This window comes from Rissa tridactyla, chromosome 1, assembly GCF_028500815.1.
Source record: "Rissa tridactyla isolate bRisTri1 chromosome 1, bRisTri1.patW.cur.20221130, whole genome shotgun sequence".
NCBI classification, from domain to species: domain Eukaryota; kingdom Metazoa; phylum Chordata; class Aves; order Charadriiformes; family Laridae; genus Rissa; species Rissa tridactyla.
The window spans coordinates 168,922,052-168,949,687 of record NC_071466.1 but is presented as its reverse complement, the minus strand read 5'-3'; the positions used below and the strand labels follow the sequence as shown (position 1 = coordinate 168,949,687).

At 49.6% G+C, this 27,636-nt stretch overlaps 1 protein-coding gene across 1 annotated transcript in view; it reads right to left on the bottom strand.

Annotated features, from left to right (window-relative positions):
- Positions 1 to 8,611: 8,611 nt before the first annotated feature.
- The window catches only part of NTN4 (netrin 4), a 52,629-nt gene continuing 33,604 nt past the window's right edge, over positions 8,612 to 27,636 (bottom strand). The window contains exons 5-10 of the mRNA XM_054184926.1: positions 26,287 to 26,475; positions 19,790 to 20,006; positions 18,882 to 18,994; positions 17,661 to 17,729; positions 16,001 to 16,171; positions 8,612 to 10,376 (exon numbers count right to left, since the gene is read on the bottom strand). Coding sequence (XP_054040901.1) covers positions 10,240 to 10,376; positions 16,001 to 16,171; positions 17,661 to 17,729; positions 18,882 to 18,994; positions 19,790 to 20,006; positions 26,287 to 26,475 — 896 coding nt within the window. The 3' untranslated portion in view covers positions 8,612 to 10,239. The remainder of the gene's footprint in view (positions 10,377 to 16,000; positions 16,172 to 17,660; positions 17,730 to 18,881; positions 18,995 to 19,789; positions 20,007 to 26,286; positions 26,476 to 27,636) is intronic.

The window sequence follows — 27,636 nt, the reverse complement described above, 5'->3', positions numbered from 1 at the left end:
GGGCATCGGGCTCCTGGGGCGCGGGGAAGGAGAGCCGGGGCCGGGCTGTTTGTCCATGTTGCATTGTATTTTCAGCCCCTTTTGGGGTTTCTGTCGGTCACCCGCTGCGACCAGGGAAATATTCCACCCCCCCCGCCCCGCGCTGCATAACTTGGCTACTGGTTTTTTGTTGTTGTTTTTTTCCTCCTGCCTTTGTAGCTGTTGGCTGCGGCTGGGGCCAAGTCACGGGGCAGGATGTGCTGCTTCTCTGGAGGCATGGACATGCGAATAAATTACATAGTTTTCAGGAACTTTTCCGGGTGCTGGAAGGTGATCATCTGTGCCGCCAAGTTGTTAGCACGGCTGCTGGCACAGCTGTGGCCTGTGCCACTGCGTCCCCTCCTGACCCACCGGCCTGGGGGCTGCCGGGGGCCAGGGTCCCTCCCAAAATGTCTGGTTTGGAGGTGTTTGGTGGCACAGAGGAGTGTTGATTGCACAGCAGAGCAGCCATGGGCACGTTTAGTTTGCACATGCAGCTCCGTACAAGCATTTTCAACCTCCTTAAGGTGGCTGCCACCGGTGTGCGTTGCAGTGACCAGGCTCAGGCTCCCCCAAATCGTCCTCCCTGTTCCTGTCACCCCAGCAGCTCTTCAAAGACCTGCTTTGCAGGTCAAGAAATGACACCCCGTTGCAGCTCTTTTGGGGGAAGGGGCTGCTCAGGTCTGGGCAGCCGTGCCAAGCAAGCGAAAACGGCAGCGATGGCTGACGCTTCCTCATCTCCCACCGCTGGGATCCCTTGTCCCTGCATTTGCCTACAGCTGCGGAGGCAGCAGAAGAGGCTGCGCGATGTCCCCGCTTGGGCCTCTGCTCTGTTTAACTTCCTTGCCCCTGTGGAAGGTGTGTTTGATCCCCTGCTCTTCTGCTGAGAGCATCTTGGTGATGCTCTTCGAGCTACAAAAGCACCTGTGCACCTTCCTGCCCCCGACTTGCCCTTGTGGGGCAGTTGGGCAGCTGTAATGGCCCCCTCGGGGTGCTCCTGGGTCTCTTCTGCAGCCCTGGGGAGATCAGGGGATCCTGGCAAGACTGCCACCTCATGTTAGGTGGGGCGAATCTCCAGTCCTCGTTTGTAAACCTGAAATAATGTTTCCTTATCTCCTACAGGTGTTATTCAGATAAAGCCCAAGTAGAGATTATGCAGCGGATTTGACCACACGGAGGCTGCACAAATGCTCAAGGTCCGGGAGCGAGCTGCACCTGATGCAAACAAAGGAGCGGAAAACCAGCTCTTACAAAGAGCAGAGACAGAGAGCAATTGCGTTTTTTGCAGCTATACGTTTTAAGGTTATAATGTTTATAATGTTAGAACTATCTCCTACTGAACCAGGTAGTGGTGGCTTGTGTGAATCAGGCGTGGGAAATACAGTGATGAACGTTCTTTACCCCAGGTTAACGCCATCCTAATGGCTGGTTGCTCGGTTTTTACCTGTTTTTTCTTAGTTTCAGGACCTCAGTGTGTGTCCTGAGTCTGCAGCCAGACTGTGCTTTGCACCCGCTGAAAGGGTGCATATCCATGTCTACAGCAAGTCAGTTCAGGGAAACTTCACTAATTTAGGTTAGGTTAGGTTTAGGAACAGTTTTATTCTTCTCAGCAATATTCATACAGATCCGAGGGCCTTTTGCCAGCCCTGTTTTCCAGATGACTTAAAATCCAGGTCCTGTGCTCGATAAATATATATGACTTCTATGTGTAAGACTGAGAGAAGAGGCCAAAGAAAGAAATGCCAGCAGTGTGAGCAACCTGCCCGGACAGGGGGAGATCAGAGACGTGAGCAGAGAAAACGCCATCTGGGAAATGAAGCAGTGAGCGGTCCCATGGGGACGCACATGCACGCACCCGCACCCACACCTACACCCCTCCCTGACCTCTCAGCAGCCTGATAAACTTCTCTTATGCATCTTCTGCTGCTGAGAAAGTGTACACGTAGAGCTTGGAGATGTCTTGGGCTGCAGATTGCAACGCAGGCAACAAGGCTTGGGCACGACAAAATTTTCCCTGGGCTGCGTGCATCAGTTGGGCCTAAGCATATCCGTGAGCGCATCACACCCGTGAGTGCATCACACCCATGAGCACATCACATCTGCAAGCAGCCCAGCATTACTTTTGCGCTGAAGGACCCAACCAGAGTAATGGAGAAGAGAGGAGATGGGCACAGCCTGGAGCAGGGCTGGGCACAGAGAGCGGCTCTCTCAATGCTGGCCGCGGCACATCGGCCTCTCGGCCATGCTAACATTTTCAGTATGCCAACAAGTTTCCCATATATAGTATATTTCCCAGCCTGTGAGCCTTGCCGAGGCCTCGTTGCCTTCCCTTGAAGCAATAAAAGGCATTCGTGATGTTTCCATGCTGAACTGTGGGAAAAGAGCGGCAAGAAGCTGTGACCCCTGGGCAAGGGCATGCTTTGGAAAGACCGTCATCAAAAAGTCAACACATCAGCCCAGAAGGACCACAGGCAGCCGATCTCCTCCTGCCTTATCGGAGAGAGGGCTCCTCTGGATGCTGGGGCAGCAGCCACCGGACATTTTTGAGATGTTTATTCTATCCAGTGTTGATACTGAAGTCAATACGGTAACTAAAAATAAAGATTAAAAAAAATAATAAAATACAGTGCAGCTATTTGTTCCCGAGTTGTTATGTTTACCCATACCAGCCCGGCTTTCCATTTAGGCAGGCCAGTAGTACCAGATGTTCAGTCGTTTTCAGCAACATGGTCATATCCCAGAAGACTTAGCCCGACGGAGCAACTATATTAAACATGCCTGTAATTTTCCACTGTGACTGGAAGATCACATTCCTCTGGGGCGAGCAATAGCTGGCCAGACAGGCCACACACACGTGCAGCCGGCACAGCCCAGAGCCCTCTCCCGGCTCTCATGGTGGCAGGAGGGGACACCGCTTCTGCAGCTCACCAGCTTGGTCTGGCAGGTGTCAAGGATGGAGAAGATCTCCGTCAGCAGGACCTTGGTATCATTTATGAGCAGTCCTGGACAACCGGGGAGGTCCCAGCTGACTGGAGGTTAGCAAATGTGACACCCATCCACAAGAAGGGCCGGAAGGAGGATCCGGGGAACTACAGGCCAGTCAGTCTGACCTCGGTGCCTGGGAAGGTCATGGAACAGATCCTCCTCAGTGCCATTACACGGCACATGCAGGAGAACAGGGTGATCAGGCCCAGTCAGCATGGGTTTGTGAAGGGCAGGTCATGCCTGTCAAACCTAATATCCTTCTATGATAAGGTGACTCACTTAGTGGATGAGGGAAAAGCTGTGGATGTTAGCTACTTGGATTTTTGCAAAGCTTTTGACACTGTTTCCCACAGCATTCTCCTGGAGAAACTGGCTGCTCATGGCCTGGACAGGTGTACTCTTTGCTGGGTAAAAAACTGGCTGGATGGCCGTGCCCAGAGGGTGGTGGTAAGTGGAGTTAAATCCAGTTGGTGTCCGGTCACAAGTGGTGTCCCCCAGGGCTCGGTGCTGGGGCCGGTTCTCTTTAATATCTTTATCAATGATCTGGATGAAGGGATCGAATGCACCCTCAGTAAGTTCGCAGATGACACTAAACTGGGCGGGCGTGTTGATCTGCTTGAGGGTAGGTTGGCTCTGCAGAGGGATCTGGACAGGCTGGACCGATGGGCTGAGACCAATGGTATGAGGTTCAACAAGGCCAAGTGCCGGGTCCTGCACTTGGGTCACAACAACCCCATGCAGCGCTACAGGGTTGGGGCAGAGTGGCTCGAAAGCAGCCCGACAGAAAAGGACTTGGGAGTGTTGGTTGATAGCCGGCTGAATATGAGCCAGCAGTGTGCCCAGGTGGCCAAGAAGGCCAACAGCAGCCTAGCCTGTATCAGGAATAGTGTGGTGAGCCGGACTAGGGAAGTGATCATCCCCCTGTACTCGGCACTGGTGAGGCCCCACCTCGAGTACTGCGTTCAGTTTTGGGCCCCTCGCTACAAGAGGGACATTGAGGTGTTTTCCCTTAGTTGAGGAGGACCGGGTCAGAGACCACTTGGCCAAGCTGGACATTCATAAATCCATGGGCCCTGACGGGATGCACCCGCGAGTGCTGAGAGAGCTGGCAGATGTTATTGCTAGACCACTCTCCATTGTCTTTGCAAGGTCATGGGGAACAGGAGAGGTGCCTGAGGACTGGAGGAAGGCTGACATCACTCCAATCTTCAAAAAAGGCAAGAAGGAGGACCCAGGAAACTACAGGCCGGTTAGTCTCACCTCTGTCCCTGGGAAGGTAATGGAGCGACTCATTCTGGATGTCGTCTCCAAACACATAGAGGAACAGGAAGTTATTGGAAGTGGTCAGCATGGATTTACCAAGGGCAAATCATGCCTGACCAATCTGATAGCTTTCTATGATGTTATAACTGGTTGGCTGGATGAGGGGAGAGCCGTAGATGTCATCTACCTTGACCTTAGCAAGGCTTTTGACACTGTCTCCCACAACATCCTCATTAGGAAGCTGAGGAAGTATGGGCTAGACGAGGTGACAGTGAGGTGGATCGAGAGCTGGCTGAGTGACAGAACTCAGAGGGTTGTGATCAGCGGCACAGAGTCCAGTTGGAGGCCTGTAACGAGTGGTGTCCCTCAGGGGTCAATACTTGGACCAATTTTGTTCAATATATTCATTAATGACCTAGATGAGGGGAGAGAGTGTATCCTCAGCAAGTTTGCTGATGATACCAAACTGGGAGGGGTGGCCGACACTCCAGAGGGCCGTGCTGCCATCCCGCGTGACCTGGACAGGCTGGAGAGCTGGGCAGAGAAGAACCTAATGAGGTTCAACAAAAGCAAGTGTAGGGTCCTGCACCTGGGAAGGAAGAATGCCAAACACCAGTATATGTTAGGGGCGGACATGCTGGGAAGCAGCTCTGAGGAGAAGGACCTGGGGGTCCTGGTAGACAGCAAATTATCCATGAGCCAGCAGTGTGCCCTTGTCACCAAGAAGGCCAATGGCATCCTGGGCTGCATAGGGAAGACTGTGGCCAGTAGGTCGAGGGAGGTCATTCTTCCCCTCTACTCTGCACTGGTGAGGCCACAGCTGGAGTACTGTGTCCAGTTTTGGGCTCCCCAGTTCAAGAGGGACAGGGAACTACTGGAGCGAGTCCAGCGTAGGGCAACCAAGATGATTATGGGACTGGAGCACCTCCCTTATGAGGAAAGGCTGAGAGAGCTGGGACTCTTTAGCCTGGAGAAGAGAAGGTTGAGGGGGGACCTGATTAATGTTTACAAGTATCTAAAGGGCGGGTTTAAGGAGGACGGAGCCAGGCTCTTTTCAATGGTTCCCAGCGACAGGACAAGGGGCAATGGGCACAAGCTAGAACATAGGAAGTTCCGTTCAAATACACGGAAAAACTTCATTACAGTGAGGGTGACAGAGCACTGGAACAGGCTGCCCAGGGAGGTTGTGGAGTCCCCTTCTCTGGAGATTTTCAAGACCCGCCTGGATGCAGCCCTGAGGGATGTGCTTTAGGCAATCCTGCTCTAGCAGGGGAGTTGGACTAGATGATCTCTAGAGGTCCCTTCCAACTCTGAAGATTCCGTGATTCCGTGATTCCGTGATTCCGTGTTGGAGCGTGTCCAGAGAAGAGCTACAAAGCTGGTGAGGGGTCTGGAGGACAAACCTTATGAAGAACGACTGAGGGAGCTGGGGTTGTTTAGCCTGGAGAAGAGGAGGCTGAGGGGAGACCTTATCACCCTCTACAACTACCTGAAAGGAGGTTGTAGAGAGATGATGGGGGCTGACCTCTTCTCCCTGGTGACAAGTGAAAGGACGAGGGGAAACGGGTTCAAGTTACGTCAGGGGAGGTTTAGATTAGATATTAGGAAACATTTTTTCACTGAAAGGGTTATTAAACATTGGAATAGGCTGCCCAGGGAGGTGGTGGATTCACCATCCCTGGAGGTGTTTAAAAAAAGGGTAGATGGGGCACTTAGGGACATGGTTTAGAAGTGGCTCTTGTCAGAGTAGGCTAAAGGTTGGACTCGATGATCTTAAAGGTCCCTTCCAACCTCAACAATTCTATGATTCTATGATTCTATGACCTCCTGGGAAGTGATGGGACATGCTGTTGGGGTCCATGGGCTGCCCAGTACCCCTATGGCCAGCTGCTGCTGCAGGAAAAGATGTGGCCAGGGCTGGTGGCGGCTTCTCCCCTGTCCCTCCTTGCACAGTTGGTGTCTGTTGAGGTGGTCTGAAAAGCAAAATGCTCTTTAACAGAATAAAAGCAGATGTTTCACCTGAACACCTCTGTCCGGTCACCTCCTAATTCCTGCTGAACAGGCTGGGCAGAAGCACCCATCCCACAGACCTTGCAGAGCCAGGGGAGCGATCACCCCGTTTGCAAATGTTTACTTGTGAGCAATCATGTGTGTAAGGTCACCTCCCTGAAGGAGGATGTGGGACACCTCTGAGTACAGCCTCCTCCAAGCACCCAGCTTCAAGTTAGCGAAAACTAATGAGCAGATCTGGGTGGTTCATCCCACTTTCTTCCATAAGTAGCAGTGGTGTCAGAGGACAGTGGAGAAAGCTTCACTTGCACAGCAGCATATGGATTTAGCTTAGTGCCTGGTCCTGAGAACCCTCATGGCACCAGGATATGAGCTCGGAGAGATGTACTGTGGAAGGAGGGACTGAAAACTTGCTGGTGGGGCTGGGCATTCCCCTTCTCTGGACCATAACATCTGCTGCAGGTTTGGGCCATATGCAGACACACTGGAGGGGGAAATACAGTCTGCTTTGGGTCTGTGCTGTGGTGGCAACTGGCTCCAACACACCCGCTTTACCTCCTCCAACCCAGCTGTGTGTCGCCATCTGAGTGTCACTCCTGCAGTGCTGACAGACAACCAGGAGCATGGGGTTTCTGGCAGCCAGCCCTAGCCCCTGTCACTGTCGCCCGGCCACTGCTTACATCTAGCCTCCTGCATGGGAAACAGGGATGCCTCGAAGACACCGCCGTGCTTCCTTCAGTGGCAGGGTGGTACTTGCTCTTTAGGTGCAGGCGAGGCATGAGGACAGCATGGGGATGCTCTGGGGAGAGCTGCTGCAGCTCCTGGTGCCACTGTCACCACTTTGGTCCCTGAAACCCTGGCACCCACCTCTGCTTTCCTCTTGCCAGGAGCAGCACGGTCCAGAGAGGGGCAGCTCAGCCTCTGGGAAGCTGCCAGCTTTGCCTCCAACAGCAGCTCTTGTCTGTAAGGCCAGAGGGTCATTTGTGGAAGAAAAGACGCTTTTGTGGATACTGCTGTGCACCCAAACCAGCTCACTGCCAACTTCATTATGATCGGGTTGGTTTTCCTGCCACTGACTTTTGTCACACAGCAGGACCGGTGAAGGCATTGCTACTCCCGGAGTTGTCAAACAACAAATCCACTATTCAGGTGGGCAGGGGAAGACATCCTATTCTTATCCATGTAACAGATGGGATTAAACAGGTAAACCAAGCAGGCTGCTTCCATGAACTCAGCTGCAAAGATTTACTGTCCGAACAAGCTTTTCTTGCTGGGAAGGGCTTGGCTGGCCATCCTGTCACATATGGACAGAGGGATATCCAGCTTGCCCTGCTTTCGGTAAGAGGATACTTCTCCTTCCAGCCAAAATTCGCTCGCAGAAATCTCTCATGGGCAGATTTGCCCTACGAAGATAATCCCTTTCCTTCATAAAACCATCAGTGCCCAGACCCAAGGTTAGGACGGGGATCAGACAACATGCCATAAGCAGCGTCCACTACCGAAGGAAGCCATCCTGGTTCCCAGCGGTGCTTGAGTCAGCTGGGACTGCGGGCCTCTCCGCTCATACCTTCCAGCTTTCATGATGCCACATTAACCAGCTTGCCCTGGCAAATGTAGTTTTGGTGGCATTAAAATAAAATATTTTCTATGTCAAGCAGGTAAAACCACAAAGTTTTACATCGAAATGGAGATACTGGAGGCTCTTAAGTCTCCAAGTGTTGCCACAGGAGGAGACTTTCAATGCCCTCTTCTCCTCTGACGGGGAGCCGGCTGCTGCCCCAGTGGTCACTCATTAACCGCCTGCCCGGGGAGCTGCTGCCCACGCTGCGGGTTACGCCTTGACCCCCTGGCTGCTCATTTCTGATGCTTGACTTCACTCTGTGGTGTTTGTATAGACCTTTTGCCCCAGCGCTCGTTTCCCACAGCCTTTTTTCCCCCTGCCCTTTACAGTTTCCAATGTTTCAAATGTAGGGAGCAAGCCTAATTTCCACCATGCCCGCCTTGCTTTTTGTGGGTAACTGCTGTGCAGGTCAACCATCAGGCCTGTGTGGATGCAAGGATCTGGCCAGCTTTGAAAACATTTAGGTGCAATTCCCCTTCTTCTGAGAAGAGCCTGTGATTAAGCCTCACAAAATAGAGGTGAAATGGGATTTCTGTGAGCCGCCCGCACTGCTTGGCTTTTTTCATATGGTCAATATTACTCCCCAGAAAGGAAAACATCCCCCATGGCAGCTTCTCCCTACCCATCGCCATCTTCGCTGTGTTCCTAGTGCAGGCATGAAGACTGCATTGCCAGTGGCGTAAACAGTAACAGGAGATGACGATGTTGAAATCATATTATATTTATTACATACATGAGATATAAAAACAAATTACCAAAATAGTATCATTTTTTTTTTGTGAGTCCACAGGACCTTGAAAGAAAAATACATACGTAAAGCGGATTGGTAGACTCGTGACTTTTCTGGTGTTGTATGTCTTTCTTTTTTTTCCCCTCACACTCATGAACAAAATACACTCTATGCAATGTGGTTTAAAGATGCTTTACAGAAAAGATACCTTTTAGTGCTGAAAACTGCAGTAAACTGTGCTATATTCCATACTGGTGTTAATAAGGAAGTATAATGGCCGTATATATTGCAAACAATAACACAGAAGAAAACAAATAAAATGTTCGGTTTTAAATACTAACATAAAAATAAAATAAACTCCAGGCCCACCATGAATCACTGGGTTGTGATATGCGAATGCGAGTCCTTTCCGTTCTCCGCATCCACTCCTTTTCCTGCAGGCAGAGTTTTTCTCCTCTGGCAATTGCATTTTTTTGTCTCAAAGTCTCTTCTTCCTCTCACGCTGCTTGGGAAGTCTCGCTGGAGTCCTGCCCACGGGGTCCAAGTGCTGGTCTGAAGCTGGGACTTCAGTGCAAATACTTTTATCTTTCAGACTGTATCCTCAGATACTCTGAGTGGCCAGTGCCAGGCTGGCCGTTCCCTTTATACCGTTAACGCCATCCAACCGGGGGGGGGTGTCTTCAGGAGTGCTTCTGTTTCAGGGAGGTTTTTTTTCACGTGCCGCCTTCAACCTCTTCTTTCCCCAACACAAACAGACTTCCCGCACCGTGAAGTGGCAGGCAGTAAAGTGCTTTATATGATGAAATATTTACACTAGGGCTAGGTTCATTTTTTTAACACTTCAAGGACAAAAGCTCAGAGACTCAGAGCTCAGACACCCTCCGGAGCCGGCTCTCCTCTGCGGCCATGTGGTGGGTGGAGAGCTGGCCTCTGCCTCGCGCCGCGCTTGTGCCACAGCAGAGGGATTCGATTCACTCCAGCAGCTCCGTTCTCACCAGCACCACCAGAGAACGTAGCCCCCGAAACCTTCAGCGGGGCGACCAGGTTAAAAGCACGTGGTGCTCGACTCTCTTTGACAGGTGCCATGTCCTAACCTGAGGGGGTGTTTCTAAAAAGCGGTTGTCGCTGCCACCAGTGCCTGCCCACCGCTGCAGCCGTCATCTTCCCCACAGCATCCTCATGGAGCCTCTGGAAGTCACGCAGGATCCATGCTGGTGGCACTGGCAGCAGTGTTTTGCTTCTCAGCTGTAGCTCACAGGCATACCTTCCCTCTCTAAGGTGGCAATTTAGTCTGGGGCAACCAGTGGCTTCATCATTTCACTCGAGTTGCTCCAACATCTCACTGGAGCAAGACAAGTGTCTGCCCTTCCTCTTGTTTCCCTCAACGTAGTGATGAGCTGGGCTCAGGCGAGCCCCTGGCAAGGAAGCTACAGGCGAGTGAGTGAACATTGGCCAGGAAGGGTTAAATCAGACAGCGCTTACAACTCCGAATGCCTCGCTACAGGTTTTGGCACTATTTTCTTACATTCCAGTTTTCATCCTAGAGGTCTTCTCTCTGTGAAGGCTGTTGCATTTTGTGCATAAAGAAATGCCCTTAGGCGCTCGCGCACCTCTAGTTGCAGTCTCTTTTCAAAATCTCCAGGACCTTTCTTCCGAGAGCCGACTTCCACTGATGGACAAAACTTTTCATGTTGACGACGAGTCTGCCCGTTCGGACGTCCTCGTGTCCTGCCACAAGGTACTCCAAGCCTGCAAACCAGCAAAGTGGTCAGGAACTGCACAGCGCTATGCTCAAGAGGCCTATTGACACTGAAAACTCAACCTGGATATCTAGTAGCATTTAAAAAAAACACTTACACAAAGAAATATTTATACGTACTGATTCTCTCATATATCTGTATATCTATACCTCTATCTGTATCTATGGAAAAATGATCTCTGTGGCCTATCTGTCAGTGACATGCAGCATACAAACTTTGCATTGGTGGGCTTCTAAATATGAATGGAAGTTGAGGTCTGGGGCTGCACTACAAGTTTTTATACTTTGTTTGTGAACTGCTATTACCTTCATTTGGCAGCCACCTGCCTCATGCCTCCCTGAATACACCTTGGCCTGGAAATGGGTCAGTTCAGCATGTTCCAGCAATGACAGTGCAGGATGGCCCAGTGCTGGTGTCTTGCTCAAAATGGCCAGTGCCCCCTTGCAGGCAAAGGCATGCCGGACTCTGATGAGAGGCAATACTAGGTTTGCCAGCGCGAGCACCCCAGAAGAGCCCGAGGGGGTGGCAGTCACACTTAAAAGAGCTGCATCAACTTCCACCTCCGCCAGATGTTTTAGAGACACGACAGCAGCAGCATCTGGTGAAGCCTTGCCTGGTGTCCAGAAGCTGCCAGAAAGGGTTGGAGCATGGTCCCGCAGCGCCCCACCGCAGGGCTCGCCCCAGGCATCCAGATCTGAGCTTGGCTTTCGGGGGATGACTCAAAGAGTGCTTGGAGCCAGGCAATAACTGCTAAGCGGGGGAATGGAGCGAGACCTTTGGCTTGAATTAGCTAAAGAAAAACTGCCACAGACCCGATTTCCGAAGGGCAGACTTTAGCCTGTTTAGGAGCATGGTCGAGAGTGTCCCTTGGGAGGCAGTGTTGAAGAGCAAAGGTGCCCAGGAAGGCTGGTCATACTTCAAGCAGGTGCTCTTAGAAGCACAGGAGAAGGCCATCCCCATGTCTCGAAAAACGAGCTGACGGGGAAGAAGACCAGCCTGGCTAAATAGAGAGCTTTGGCTGGACCTCAGGAAAAAAAGGAAAGCTTACATTCTCTGGAAAAAGGGATTGGCAACTTATGAGGATTATCAAGATATAACAAAGCTATATAGGGGGAAAATTAGAAGGGCCAAAGCTCAATCAGAACTCAGCTTGGCCACTGCAGTTAAAGACAATAAGAAGAGATTCTTTCAGTATATCAATAGAAAAAGGAAGACTAGGGAAAATGTAGGCCCACTGATGAATGAGACGGGTGCCCTAGTGGTGGAAGACACAGAGAAGGCAGCGCTACTGAATGCCTTCTTTTCTTCGGTCTTCACTGCTAAAGCTGCCTCTCACGAATCCCATACCCTGGAGGCAAGGGGGAAGGTCTGGAGAGAGGAAGATTTTCCTTCAGTTGAGGAGGGCCGGGTCAGAGACCACTTGGCCAAGCTGGACATTCATAAATCCATGGGCCCTGACGGGATGCACCCGCGAGTGCTGAGAGAGCTGGCAGATGTTATTGCTAGACCACTCTCCATCGTCTTTGAAAGGTCATGGGGAACAGGAGAGGTGCCTGAGGACTGGGGGAAGGCTGACATCACTCCAATCTTCAAAAAAGGCAAGAAGGAGGAGCCAGGGAACTACAGACCGGTTAGTCTCACTTCTGTCCCTGGGAAGGTAATAGAGCGACTCATTCTGGATGTCATCTCCAAACACGTAGAGGAACAGGAAGTCATTGGAAGTGGTCAGCATGGATCTACCAAGGGCAAATCATGCTTGACCAATCTGATAGCTTTCTATGATGTTATAATGGGTTGGCTGGATGAGGGGAGAGCCGTAGATGTCATCTACCTTGACCTTAGCAAGGTTTTTGACACTGTCTCCCACAACATCCTCATTAGGAAGCTGAGGAAGTATGGGCTAGATGAGGTGACAGTGAGGTGGATCGAGAGCTGGCTGAGTGACAGAACTCAGAGGGTTGTGATCAGCGGCATAGAGTCTAGTTGGAGGCCTGTAACCAGTGGTGTCCCTCAGGGGTCAATACTCGGTCCAATTTTGTTCAGTATATTCATTAATGACTTGGATGATGGGACAGAGTGTATCCTCAGCAAGTTTGCTGATGATACCAAACTGGGAGGGGTGGCTGATGCTCCAGAGGGCCGTGCTGCCATCCAGCGTGACCTGGACAGGCTGGAGAGCTGGGCAGAGAAGAACCTAATGAGGTTCAACAAAAGCAAGTGCAAGGTCCTCCACCTGGGGAGGAAGAATGCTAAGTACCAGTATAGATTAGGGGTGGACCTGCTGGGAAGCAGCTCTGAGGAGAAGGATCTGGGGGTCCTGGTAGACAGTAAATTATCCATGAGCCAACAATGTGCCCTTGTCGCCAAAAAGGCCAATGGAATCCTGGGCTGCATAGGGAAGAGTGTGGCCAGTAGGTCAAAGGAGGTCATTCTCCCCCTCTACTCTGCACTGGTGAGGCCACGGCTGGAATACTGCATCCAGTTTTGGGCTCCCCAGTTCAAGAGGGACAGGGAACTACTGGAGCAGGTCCAGCGTAGGGCAACTAAGATGACTGAGGGACTGGAGCACCTCCCTTATGAGGAAAGGCTGAGAGAGCTGGGACTCTTTAGCCTGGAGAAGAGAAGGCTGAGGGGAGACCTTATTATGGCATACAAGTATCTAAAGGGTGGGTTGAAGGAGGATGGTGCCAGACTCTTTTCATTGGTTCCCAGTGACAGGACGAGGGGCAACGGGCACAAGTTGGAACATAGGAAGTTCCGTTCAAATACACGGAAAAACTTCTTTACAGTGAGGGTGACAGAGCACTGGAACAGGCTGCCCAGGGAGGCTGTGGAGTCCCCTTCTCTGGAGATTCTCAAGACTTGCCTGGATGCAGTCCTGAGTAATGTGCTCTAGGCAATCCTGCTTTAGCAGGGGAGTTAGACTAGATGATCTCTAGAGGTCCCTTCCAACTCTGAAGTTTCTGTGATTCTGTGATTCTGTGACCCCAACAGCCTAAATGGGCCACAAACATTCCATAAATGGGTATAAGATGGAGAATAATTCCTCCCGTAGCAGGAGGAGCTCCCTGCCAGGGCCAGCATCCTGCTGCAGCACGCTTAGGGTACGGCAAGCATAAGACCTTCCCTGTACACCCCTCCTCCCTGCGCTGGTCCAGGGAGCACCACATGGTGGTACAAAGAAGCCTGGGGGTGATGGGTCTCCCCCAGCACTCTCAGTCACCCCTCTGTGTCCCGGCCACAGCAGGGAGTCTGCTCATGTTTGCTTGGATTTTCATTTTATGGTTCAGAATAAAAGGAGAGTGTCCCCTAGTTAAAGGTCAAGCATGTTTTTCTTTAATTCAGTACAATTTGTTATCTACTTCATCTGAGTTTTTGGGCACACACATCCTCTCTTCTGCCAAGTAAACACAGGATATGTGTATGGCAGTATCACCCGTTGTAAGACATTTGTTTTGGTCATGTCAAGCCAATGTCATAAACATCACTCTTCAGGGGTTCCCAAATCTATCTCCCTTGAGAGAGGAATGTGGCATGCACCCTCAGAGAGCAGGCAGATATTGCTGTGGTTGCTGATGCAGTAGGGCTTTCTAGGTTTTCAACCAGACGTTACAGAAAGGTAACAACAAAAGGAATCAAATGACCGAGATGCCACAAGCCAGGACTTGAGGCTGTGAGTTTTGCCCTGCATCGCTGGCAGGCAGCTCTCTGCGTATTTGTGTCTGTGCTTGGCAGAGACGAGGAGGGGAAGGGGCTTCTGAGTCCTTTAAACCTTTCAGCTCAGTGTCCCCCCAGAAGTCCAGCTTGCCTCTGTGGGTGCATGCACAGGGGAAGGTGTGCAAGGGTAGTGAATATCCTCTCACGGGAACATAAGCACATTCATCATCTGAAAACAGCCCGTGGAGATTTGATAAATGGAGTTTCCATTATAGCTATATGTCAGGAAATTGTTTTATGTCAGCTTGGCTTTTTATCGGGCTGCTGTTGGTTTATTCATCTGGAGGCCAGAAGCTCTTACTCAGAGAGAGGGTTTAATCTGCTAGTATACTATCGCTGACCATCCAGAAATGAATGTGGTAGCTAAAGAAAATGAAATCTTAAAAAACATTTGTGATCTTTTTTTTTTCCGCTTTGAAATGACTGAATCTTAAAGATGAACTCAGATGATGTTTTCAAGTTTCTTGTTAGGACCAAACTTCACAACTTCTTTCCAACATGAAAGCTGAGATTAATTTATACTCATGAGACTCCAGCAGCTGCATTTCAAGAAAACACTAAGCTTTGCAGTGTAAATCATGAGAGCTGGCAAGGGGGTAACACCTGATGGGTCAGATGCCTGGATTGTCCCTAAAGACAATTGCACTTCCACCCTTCCACTGATGTCCAAGGGATCTTCTGTGATTACTGCTGTCTTTTCCTCTGCTGGGGAAAATCAGTGAAGCTCCTCTGAATCAGGTGCGGGGCTGCCCTGCACAATCAATGTCTGACAGCTTCCACAGCATTCCTCCAGGTTCATATTAAGACTTTCTTGCTTGCGCTTGCATTGCGTATGGAAAAATAAACCAGCTGTATCTATTTAATTATAGAGTTATGGTGCTTTACCAATATCCAAAGTCTTACTGTGCTTAAACAGTAAAGTCCTGCCTAATGCTGCTGATTCATCCGACCCTTGCACCTGACAAGGCTTCCTGACTACAGCTGTGCTATCACGGCAGCTTGCCTTCAAAGCCAAAGACAGTCCCTCCGGTGGAGATGAAAGAAGACCGCAAACACCTCATCAATGAGTAACCTTTCTTGTTTGTGATCCAGCCTCACAGACAGCCCTTTCCCCCCAAGTAACTTCCTAGTGCTGCACACATAAGGGACCTCTCAGCACCGAAGTCGACGTTTCGATCGGTGATTTCCAAGTGATGTGTGCGCCTCACGAAAAGAAAACCCTTTGTCTGAATGAGTTGGTAACTGTCGGTTTATCTCGGACTTGTAAAGAAAGGTGTGTCAGCTGGAGCTTAGTTTTGTTCTATTGAAGAAACCCGATTCTGCACCTCCTCGTCCGCACCAGAGACTGCATGTGCAGTTTAGCCACCACTGGTTATACTCCATTTCAGTCAAAGATGAGAAAAAACTGTGAAGCCAAAACCACCCTCTCACTGCATAAGGGAATCTCTTCCAAATCTTGTAGATGCAAATTAGTATTACTTTCAAAGAGACATCTTCCCTTGAGTGTAGATTAGAACTCCAGTACAATATCATGACTCAAATTAGATTTAAATGCATTTTTATGGATTCAAATTAGCATTAGTTTTGAAAAGATACGTAACGTGGCCATGGTGTGACCTCTGCCTGGGAACAGACTAAGACTGGTAAAGATGTAAGACTGTCATTAGGCTTCAAAAAGAGAATCCTATGTTTGAAAGTCTATAGAATGAACCAAGTTTTTATCTAAAAAAATCCAAATTTGATGAAGATTGCTGTTGGAATACAAATGAAATAACAGCTAGTAATTTAATCAACACTGGGCTGTAATCTCAGCTCATTGGCATGAGGGGATCAAGGGGTGGGAATGAAATCTGTGTAAATGTGGTGGAGATGTACCGCTCAGGGATTCAAACCTACCGGGATTGAGGATGGGACAAGTGCAGCCTCTGTTAGTCCAGGATTCAGGGTAGAGCGTCCTCTTGCCCCGGAGGATCTTCAGCTTTGTAGATTTCAAGACTTTCTTGATCTTCACATTGACTTCTGCATGGGAGCCTTTGTCATGAGCTGACAAGATCTTTGTCTTGATCACTGGGAAGACACACATTCAAACCCAGGAATATATCAACTACTTACAAGTCTTTTTTGTTTGCTTTCTTTTTTTTGGTCTAATGCAGGTGTCTGGGCAAAGCAGTAAGGACAATTACTTCGTTACAGTAGAGTCAGCCCAATGGTCCTTGCCGGGGAGCCCGGGGTCAGCACAGCTGCCGGGGGAGCACATACGTTTCCATGCCCCTGGGCAGGAACGCTGCTGGTTGGTTTGGCCACAGCCCCTAGACCTGCCACGCTGGACCTCAGTAGAAGAGGTCCAATGACCTGATTTTCAGGTCATTTTTTGAGGCTTAGGGCTCAGGTCCCACACATGAGCCTCCCCTCGACTGTGCCGATGCCGTGTAGGTATCACCATATGGTGGTGCTTTATTCAGTGCTGAACATTAGGAAGCTCAGGGAAAGCTCTCCTCCTACAGTAGGAGGTCTCCTGAAGCTCATGATGAGCCCCATAATTCACCTGTCTCTCCAGTTTAGCTGACACCTTTGCATGTTGAGTGATGAAAGGGTGGGAAGCCTGAGTGCACTTTAGATAAGATTTATGAACTTGGGGGTTTTGTGACTTTTTTTTTTTTTTTTATTTCTTATCTTTTGCAAGATTAAACATGGTCGCTATCGCAGCCAGGGAGCAAAGCAAAGCAGAATCAGATTTTTTCCTAATATCGCTAAGCCAGGGCTATATTTCAACAGCTGGCGGCACCTTGAACTTCCCTTTGTGGGTCGCTCCACCGCCTGCAGAGGTAGGGGTTATCTCTCTGTGCGTTTTCAACTTCAGTGCGAGACGAAGCAGGTGCAAGAGACCCCTGGAAGACTGTGAAGGAAGGGAGTGCTCCACAGAGCATTCCTTGCTCTGCTGTGGTATGAAGGAGGCGGTTCACTGGCACACACCGGAGAGGTCTTGGGAAACAAAGCGCCTCCTCTCATTCATTTAAACCCAAAAGGCACATAGACAATATACACCCCCCCATTGCAACAGCTGAACTTTGTTGACAGGGGGAAGGCTTCAGTAGCTGCCAGCGACACTTCCTCCATGTCCTGGCTTGTGTGGTGGTCACTGTCCCTCCTTACATGCAGTGTAATTCAGATTTAGCGATTTCTAGACCATTCTTGGGACATCTGGTCCACAGATAGAGTTTTAGTGACCTGTTTATGTTAATGGTGCTTTCCACTCTGTCTGGGACCTAGACAACCTCTTAGGGACCCTTCCAGCTCTTGTCCTCCCAATGATTTTGGCACAAGAGTATTTTGGTAGCAAGAGAGGTGGGTAACAGAGCAAGACGCTTCACCCACCTTGACTTGGCACCACGTTACCTATATATTTTGGAAAGGTCAAAGACCCGCGCCCAGGCTAAGTAGTCCCTGGGTTTGCAGCGACGGAGCAGTGCACACAGCAGCACCTCCCACGCTTTGCGCTCTTGCGCTGCCTCGCAGCACCTCCCTTTATGCCCCTGCCACCTCACCCGAAACTCACCATAGGTGTACTTCATCCCGCAGAAGACCTTGGGATTCCCTAAAACTTGCTCTTTACATTCGCATTTACCTGGGGAAACAGAAGGAAGCAAACAGGTGTGGATTGTGCTTAAAAGACGGGAGCCTGCGTGCGGAGAGCCTGGAACCTGCCAGAGGTTTTCATGTGGTCCACAAGCCCCATGCAAAAAAACCCTCTATTTTCAGATCCAGGCTGAATATACAATCTTAGTCCAAGGGCAGTTATTCCTTGTTTACAATTTGAAGGGAAGGGAAACAAAGGCCTTATTATTTTGCCTTGGGATGCAAATAACACGCGTGTCTTTGCCCGCGGTATTTTCCACACCGTAATGTCCCAGACAAAATTTTAAAAGGAAATGTTGCAGAGGTTAAGGCAGATTAATGACTTCCGTGATCTTAGAACAAAGAATAACATGATATACTTATTTACGTTTAAAATGAAGTTGTCCAGACAAACGATGGAGCTTTCCCCTCAATTAACTCAATTATTGTATCTTTGAGATTTTATCATGCCGCTTTCTGAAAGCGCAGGAAATGACGCCTGCCTGCTTGCATGCAGCCATTGCAAGGGAGGACGGGCTGACGCTGCGCCGCGGGGACAAACTGCCTCGCAGCATCCTCACGCAGCACCCGCCGCCTCCAGACTAGCGGGGGGAAATAACAAACAACCATGGCTGAAATGCGAGGCAATCTCGAATTGCATCATAAGCTGCAACTGATGCCAAAAATTGTTGTGGGTATCGGGGAAATTTGGAAATTTCCAATTCCCTGCCCGTGAAGTGGCAAAAGCCACCCTCTAAATAACGTTGATAGTTTGTCCAACATGTAGGAGTTCTAGTGAATACAAAACCACATTTAAATCATGAAAATAAAGAGAGTGTTCAGCCTTGAAATTCAGAGCTGGGGCTGCAAACTCAGGCAGGCAACTCTTGCCTCACCGACAGCTAAAGGCTGGGTGCCGGCTTGCAGCACGGAGCATCTCCCTACAGAGTTGGCACGTCCTCACATTGGTGGGATGAGCTGTACGGCTCCTCCGGCTCGTGGAGGGGAAGGAGGTGGTCACACAGGACATTAACGGGGGAACGTCCTTTCCCTCCTGCAACTGCCAGGGCACTAATTACAAGGCAGTGCAGAAGACTGTATCCACACTGGCTGCTGGCAGGAGGGATGGGGCAGGGAAACACATGAGAAGCCATCGTCCTACCGGAGTGCCGGAGTGCCGAGAAGCCCTGCTCGTCCTCCCAGTCCCAAGCAGGCTCGCTCTCGTTGAGCACTGCCTGGAAAGGAGGTGCTTCGTGGTGCCAGGTCACATCCGAGCTGTTGGGGGGAAAGAGAGATGGTCAGCCTTACTCCTGGAGCTGGCAGAAAGCTGGGCCACTGCCAACCCATCCTCTGGGCACAATGTGACTGGACATCTTGGTGGTGTTAAACGCAAGGGTCAGTTTTGGAACGTGAACAAACAGGTTGACTGTTGCCAGAGTGGGTCATGAATCCATTTCAGGTTTAAAATGCATTATAGGGATTTATATATGGCAGGGGGGTTGGAACTAGATGATCTTTAAGGTCCCTTCTGACCTGAACCATTCCATGATTCTATATGCTATAAATATCCCCAGCATGGTAAAAAAAAAAAGCAACACATAAGATCCGGAGAGTGGGGTATTATTAAAATGTGCTGTCTTCTAAAACTCAGAGACTGACTCTAAGTCCAGCGCAGTCAATGCAAACTGAGTTGCAACAGCAACAAGATTAACCCTTTGGTCTCCTCTCACTCGGATCTCCCCGAGACTCACATTTTGCTCATGGAGAGGAAGGAAGCAACGATGAAGGTTGTGGGAACTCTCCCACGCATTAACATCAGCACCAAGAGCCAATAATCCCACCTGGCTGGCGCCCTGCCACGGTGTGCCAGGCACCCAGGTGAACTGCAGCCTCAGCTCCCGCCCCATCCCCAATTCCTGACCCTACAAAACCTCAAATATTTTATACAATGGATATTTTTCAGACCACTTGCCACGCATCAATCGGGTCGGAGCAGTGCCTTCCCTGGGATGGAGGTCACGGGGGGATTGCTGAGACTGGAGGGGGGTGGCCGGGACACCCCCAACTCACCTGCTGCTGTGGCAGTCGCCGGTGCGGGGGTCGCAGCTGCGGGCGCAGTCACAGGGGCGGCAGCCGTAGGCACCGAAGCCCCAGTAGCCGGGGAGACAGTGGTCGCAGCGGGGCCCTGCCACGCCGGGCTTGCAGGGACAGTCACCGGTGCTGGGGTCGCAGAAGGTGCGGGGGCCCAGGGGGAGCGTGGCCGATCCCAGGGGGTGGCAGGAGCAGGCTGCGGGGGACATCGTGGGGGAAGAGTGTGTGAGTGCAAAAGCTCTACGGGACGAAGGCGCAGGAGATGCCTGCAAAACCACCGCTCTGCCTAGGGACAATGATGTTTCTGGGCTTTTTTTCCCTCTTGCTTATACAAATCTGACCAGAATTGCCCTTTAGAAACTTCAACTTTTGTGAAGTATCTTAATTAGTCAACTTACCCTGGTTTCACATTATGTTTTGCCAAACAGGCCTTTATTACTATCCTTATAGCATCTGGACTCCAATCCAGCCGAGTACCCAGGGATGTGCCTGGCTCTGCGGTAGATGTTTAAGTAGTTGTGGAATCAGGGTCGAGGTGCCTCCTTGCAAAAAATGGATCAGAGCGCAACTGCTTTCTAACAGCTGCCTTGCTGCCAGGAGGTTAAAAAACCCCTCAGAATGGTTATTTTAATTAAAATGGAGGCTGAGCAAAAGGTACCCCTCTGCCTCTTGTCTGATTTTCTTCTAAAGCCATCATTTCAAAACATTAAGAAATGAACGAGGCCACGGATGGCTCAGAGATGCAGAGATTTATACTTCAGGACACGGGTTTGCAGAGTGCATGTCAGAAACACCGGCTGCTCTTTTTTCCTCCCCCCCAACAGCCCCTTGCAGCAGAACGATGCCCTGGAAGCATACTGGGACACTCTGGGAGAAATGGTCATTCTCACACATCAGGAAGGATGCCCTAAAATAGGCGGTGTGAAATTTTCCTTACCTACTTCTTAGGATTTTTCTTTTGCGTAAATGGAATTTGTGTCTGTTGCAAGACTACGATCTTTTTTCCCCCAAAGATGTTAATCTTTTCAAAGATCAGAAATACAGTTATCAAAAGCGTGAGTGAAACCTCTGGCCATCTGGCCTGGCCAGCTGGCAATGCAGTGCCCCGCAGGACCAGTAGCCGGGTGACTTGTGCTCTCCTTCCCTCAGGGTTTGGCTCTCTGACCAGGACGTGTTACGGTCAGCCTTGTGCATTATAGCAAAGGAATCCCTGCTGACAGACCTTTGTCTAAAACTCCATTTACATAAAAATTTCATTCGGAGAGAAAATTTTCACCAAATTCTAATATGAATATTTTTATTTTGCAGCTGTGAAGGCAATAGAGCAGCAAAGCCATTGCATGCAACACAACCTTTCTTTCTCTTAAAATACTTATCGCTGCATACGTATATTTAATTTTGCTCTGACAACATTTTTGTGGTTTCAAGGATTTGACATACCTGGAGTGTCGTTTCAAAATATTAAAGGATAGATTAATATTGGCAGTTAACTTAGAGGCGACTACGATTCCAAAATCCTTGCCAAAGTAATCCCCAAATTTTCCCCGCCCTTTCGATTCCCAAACAAATATAATTATATAAAATTAAAAGATTAGAAAGCCTCTCCACAAACTGCATAACTAGCTGCAGGCAGTGAACTCCTTTAATAGCATAGTTTTCAACGGCGCTCACCGAGACTCGCATACCTTTCTCCTGAAGTCTGTGAAGTGTTTTACACCTGACACATGTAGCCAAATGCTCTCTTTTCTGACTAGATGCGGTGGGTATTTCTGGCATTCCTCAGCCCCTTCAGGGGAAATATCAAGCACTTAAAGCTCTTCTATTCTCCTGCAGTCAGTGAGCTAAACCCACTGCTCAGAGAGAGATTGGGTCCTGTTTCGGTTGGGTTTCAGCTGAGTTTTACACCCAACCCTATTGGGGTTGGAGGTTTTTTATGTTTTAGACAATGCTTTCGCACATTTTTTTTTCCTAATGGAAAATTTAATGGCAGTGGCAACACCATGGTGAGGCAAGAATATGAAATCTACAAAAGCTATTTTGAAAAATACAGCAGCAAGCTCATAGGCAAATCAAATGGCAATTAAAAACAAGAATGCAGTTGGCTATACCTTTTAATAAAAGCTACAAAGCGATGTGTTGTAAGCATTGGTCATTTCTACAAGGGCTGTGCACTCACGTCCATGGACCCTGTCCTTTCTGGATGCTCCTCTGTGAGCTACCAAAGCACCTACTTGCTTTCCAATGGCAGCCGGTCAATTGAAGCTTTTTGGTGTTGCACCTTGGCTGGAGGCCCAAGATGACACTAGAGTGGCGTTTATCTGGGTGCTCTGGGTGGCAAATGTACAACACGGTAAACGTTTGTGATGTGCTGCAGTGGCAATGTGCTGAGCAATGCAGAGACATAAAGGGCAGCCCATCACTACACACCAAGCACAGAAATGAGATTCTGGAGCTCAAATGTGAGTGTGTAGTACCGGCTTTGAAAGAAATGTATGAAAATAGGACGAAGTGCTTCTATACCATGGCAATGGCAGGAAGAAAAGGACTGCAGGACAGATTGTACAATATTTTGGCAGCTGCAGCTACTGCTCCCTCATGGGCTGCTGTGCTGAGTGTTGGGTTTAGACCCGGTTTTCCTCTTTCCACCCAATCTCCACCTCACTGTAGCACAGGTAGTAGGAGACCCACCTCCAGCAAGGTGAGAGGAGCAGCCGCGCAGCAGATAAAGCAGCTACAGACAGTGTTGGATGTCACTTTGTGGTGGATACGCAGGCGCAGAGCGTGAGACTTCGGGACAGTGCCTCTCTCATGTGCCGTGGGGAGGCTGGGGGTTTCCATGGCCAAGGGAGCTCCAGCGGGAGAAGGACTGGCTGGGCACCACTAGCCTGGGACCAAGAGAAACCTTCCACAAGCTTGATCTTTTTCCTTTCTTTTTGATTTGTAAGCAGCATCGTTAAAATGCCAATTTACCATCCTGTACTACGTACCAATATTTTGCACGGGACTTTACATGTACATACGGATTAACAACCTCCCGTCCCAGTGTTGCATCTGCTGACTGGGATCGAAACCCAGTGAGCGGGACTCCAGCGGGGCTGGATTTCCCCACCCGGGATCGGTGATACTGTTGTGTTTTCTTCAGCTGCCAGCTAACCTTTGGAAATTACAAATATTTACCCTCAAAAACCTACAGTTGAAAAGCAAAAATAAACTCGGCAATTATAAAACCTGATTTATTGTCTGCAATTATACTGTAGTTGAGGCTTAAAAATTCATGAGGGGTGTAAAGAAACGGACCAATAGGTATGGCGGGGGGAAAGAGTCATCAGATTGCTGTTTTAAACGGTAGAACGTCTCGTTTTATCGGGTACACACCTACTCCTGAGCAAATATTATATACACTCTTTGCCTACAAGAATCTTTAAAGTATCCTTAAAGATTATGGCTTAACAACTCCTTTATTTGCTTTGACCTTGGCATTTTTAGATTTTCAATGCTACCCCGCGGTTGAGCAATAATGGTGCCTTGAGCCAGAAGGCAAGCAGGCAACGCTGTGGCCTTCCCAGAAAAAATAACAGGACACCACGCACATCCCTTGTTACTGCAGACCATGGCACGGTCCTTGGAAACGTGCCAGGCATAGGCTGTAATCGGTCTTATATAATTTAATTTAACAGTCATTAGCCATTTGCTACGGCCCTGCAAGCGTTCGGGCTCCCCTGCGAGATGCCGGGTCCCCGGGTACATGGAGAAGCCCCGGCAGCAGAAGACCAGGAGGAAAACGGTGAAGGGTTCTTAGGGAGAAGAGAGTTTGTGAGGGTTTGTGTTATAATACATGTTTTTGTAGCAATAAGGCCCCTGAAAGGAAAGCATTCAGACAATCCCAACATTTTTGTGGAACCCAGTTTATGCCGCGGAAAGTTGTCTCCCTGAGATGTTGAGTACTTCATGCTCTGTAATTTATAAATACCAAAAAAAAATAAAATAGAGCAACAAAGTAGATGTACTTAATGCAGAAGGTAAATAAATGTAGACTTTTTCTCACTGTACTCAAGGCTGTCTTACAGTTCTTGTCAAACATATGTTACCTTTGGCCTTTAAACACCAGAGTTCATGAATACATAGTGGTCCATAAAGAGGCTGGATTGTTGCATTAAAGAATAACAGAAACAAATTTATAGTCTTTATGTCAGGCACACTTTTTTTGGGGGGGGGGAGGGAAGTGGGAAGTGGAATGCCATGAGCTAGTGATTTAGAGATGAATGCAGAAATCCAAGAGGATTGAGCACCGTCATACGTCAACAAAAATACCCATTAATCATCTCATCTCCACAGCTTCCTCCAGCCCAGAAGGGCTGGGAGAAACTTTTTAATCAAGTCCCCTGGGATTTGGCTAACATATAGCTAATGACATGATGTAATGCCTGACCTCATTAGCGCTGGTCTGACTTGCACACAGGCACGCGCACGCTGTTGGCAGCCTTCCCTTTGAGCCATGGCTGTTTTGCAGCGATATGTCCCAAGACCTCTGTTTCCATCTGGTTTTGCAAGGCTCCGTGCTGGCCGGCCCAGGATATGCATCCCTGGAAGTGTTCAAGGCCAGGCTGGATGGGGCTTTGAGCCGCCTGGTCTAGTGGGAGGTGTCCCTGCCCATAGCAGGGGGGCTGGAACTAGATGATCTTTAAGGTCCCTTCTAACCCAAACCATTCTATGATTCTATCACTTCATCTCGGACCCTCCAAACAGCCACAGGATTTAGACTCAGCGTTTTGGCACCAGGAAAACCCTATGATGGGTCCATTGTGAAACTCCACCTCCTTGATGGACTGCACGAGACATCGGAGGAGGTGGCGGACACTTCTACCACCTCCAATGTGAAGGGTGTTATTTTCAGTTGTTCAGAAGACTACACTCAAATCAGTGCCAAAGCTTGACTTGGCTTCAGTGGCCTCAGAAAAGTGCGTGCTCTTCCCTGATGGGAACTGGCACACAAAGAGCATCAGGAATTACAATCCTAGCAAAGGAGCACAACCCCAGTAAAAGTGCATTTCGGAGCTTGACAATCCCATACAGAATTTATTTCAGTCTTTCGTCCTGCATTATCTACCTGGAGTTACCTAATGCAGTTTTTTTTTTTTTTAAATCATCAAGGCTGAATCCATGGGTGTTAAAAAAAGCTCCTCAGACCCCTGCTTTGGATTTAAGTGCAAGATTTAAACCTGGTTTTTTACTAATCAGACCCCAAAACAAAAGTTTATTGTATAAGTTGTGTCAGTAATTATGGAGGGAAACTATCTGATGTTTCAGAGAAGGAGACTTGGGACTTCAATGTGCACAAGTAGGTAAAGGAGCTTTAAAAAGTCGTTAAATTCACTGTTTAAAAAAACAAATTTGTGTACATACTACAGCAGTGAAATAATTATTTACACAAGTAATGGAGAACTGTGGTCAATTCTGTTTTCATAAAGAGAATTAGGGTTGTAAAACAGGCGGTTCAGCTGTTGCTGCTCCTCCTCGCAACAAGCGAAAGGTGGAGAGGAGGAGGGCTTCTGCGACAGGCTGGCGGGGACACCGGGGACACCGGGAGTCTCACAAGGATGATGCACAGCGAGGGAGTGGGACAAAAGTCTTCTCCTTTGGAGGGTACTTCTCCTTTGGAGGTGAGAGATATGCTCGGGGCCCCCGCAGATGACACAAGCAGGGTGTTAGTCGGACTTTTTTTCTGCCACCCATGAGGGTCCTCTTCTAGATTTGGGGTCAGTGAGGAGAAATCTGGTGAAACTGGTGGGTGGCTGCAGAGCAGAGAGCATGCCAGCACCCTATATTTAGCTGACCAGAGGTAACGAGCTCAGCCCAGTTTGGGGATCCGGAGTCCCCCGCGGTGAGTCACCATTGCTCACTGGGGTCCCTGGGGAGTGTGGCTTTTGGATCGCTGCTTTTGCTTGGGAAATATTTAATTTCACATGTGGCCAAGTCATTGCCTTTGGCGGGCCTCCTCGCTGTCACGCCTTCTGGAATATCACTTAACTCATGTTCCCGTCTCTCCCCCCGTACCCACCTGCTGCTGCTGTGAACACGCACTGGTGGGCGATGCTATTTATCAGCTGCACCCCTGTCGGCTGAGGCACCCCACTTCTGAGGTTGCGGCAAGCACCAAACAAGGAGAGCATGCAAACATGATGCAGCTTTTGCCCTCCAAAAATAGCAGGAGAAAGTTAATGACTCATCTCTCTTCCCCTGCCTCCAAGCTACAGGAGATTTGCCTCAGGATAGATTTGTCAGCAGCATCTGCAAGCTTTTGCCCTGCAAACCGCACCGTTGCTTTTTGCAAACAGCATCAAAAAGGGAATTCAAAGAGCTGCCTGTCCTTCACTGAAGCAAGAAGATTGCTTCAAGGAGGGGCAGGAAGCTCTCACCTTTTCTTTGTCACCCTGCCACTTGAGAAGCATTTTACAAGTAAAAGATCGCTGACTTACGTTTGCAGGCATCCGGGGCAGAGAAAGGCTTCCTGAGGTCCCGGTAGAAGCCCGGCTTGCAGCGCTGGCAGTGCTGCCCTTCCGTGTTGTGCTGACAGTTGTCACAGACACCGCCGCTGCGATTGCCCGATGCCAGCCACGCATCCATGTCAAAATGACAAGTGTCGGCATGCCCATTACACTTGCACGCTGAGACAAGGCCAAGGGGAACAGAAAGACTCATTAAGGCAGTGAAAGATGCTGATTTATGAAAAAGAGACACAAAACTCCAAACCATGTTTTGGAATGGGAGACCTGACCTATGAACCTGTTATTCATTCAAATGCATGAAGTATCATCACATTTTCATCCACACTTCCCAACCTCTAGAGGCGACATTTAAAAAAACATAATTTCTTTATCTCTTTTTATTCCCAGCATGGGTTTCCCGGTACAAGGACAGCAGCATGGTCAGGTCGGCGCAGGGAGAGCTCCCACTGGTCCTGTTGGGGCAGGATCCTTCCCTCCCTGCTTTAGAAATCAGCAGTGCCCTGTACAGCATCTGCCGCGTGGGTGCTGTCAGGATGCTCCTTGCATCTGAGGAGGGAAAAGGCAGACGGAGGAGAGGTGTGTGAGAGAGGGCGAGCATCCCCCTTTCCCTGCGCAGGCAGTGGAGTAAAGTCTGGATGCCCACATGCCTGAAGTCAGGGGCCAAGTGAGATGTGTTCCAAGCCCTGCTCATCAAATGCTGCTGGTGGAAACAGGGATTCACTGTCATTCCCTTGGGGAACATCCATACGGCAATGAGTATGACCACAGCCTCCACAGGCAGGCTGACACTAGCTTAAGTGTTGAGAGCATCGTAGCCATGGCAGGACAGCACTCAGCATGCCTGCAAAACTTTCTGGGGTGATGCTGTTAAGCCTCAACACCCTTCTGGCCAGCCTGCTGCTGTTACTGAAGCAGATCGCCCCACAACCTCTGTCATCCCCTGCAGCCTGCACTCACCCTCAGCATCCCTCCCCGGCACCGCAGAAGCAATCCTCAAACCTCCCCAGAGCTTGTGGCTATTCCTGCCCCGAGTGCCCGAGGGTTGAGCACAGCCCATATCCAGCAGCAGAAAGCCATACCTCCCGCAAATGCGTTTGTCAGTGGTACCCATGGAAGGGACACTGCTGGCCCCCCGTCACCTCCAAGGCACCCTGGAAGGCTGCAGCCCGCCCACAGCAGAAGACCATATCTCAAGGAGATATGCTTGGGTCCCACAGAAAGGTCAAACTAACAGAGGTCTTCTGAGGACTTCCAAGTGAGGAGCCTTGTGAATAGGGCTGTCCCCACCATACAAACATGAGGTCTGTGCCGGGCAGGAAT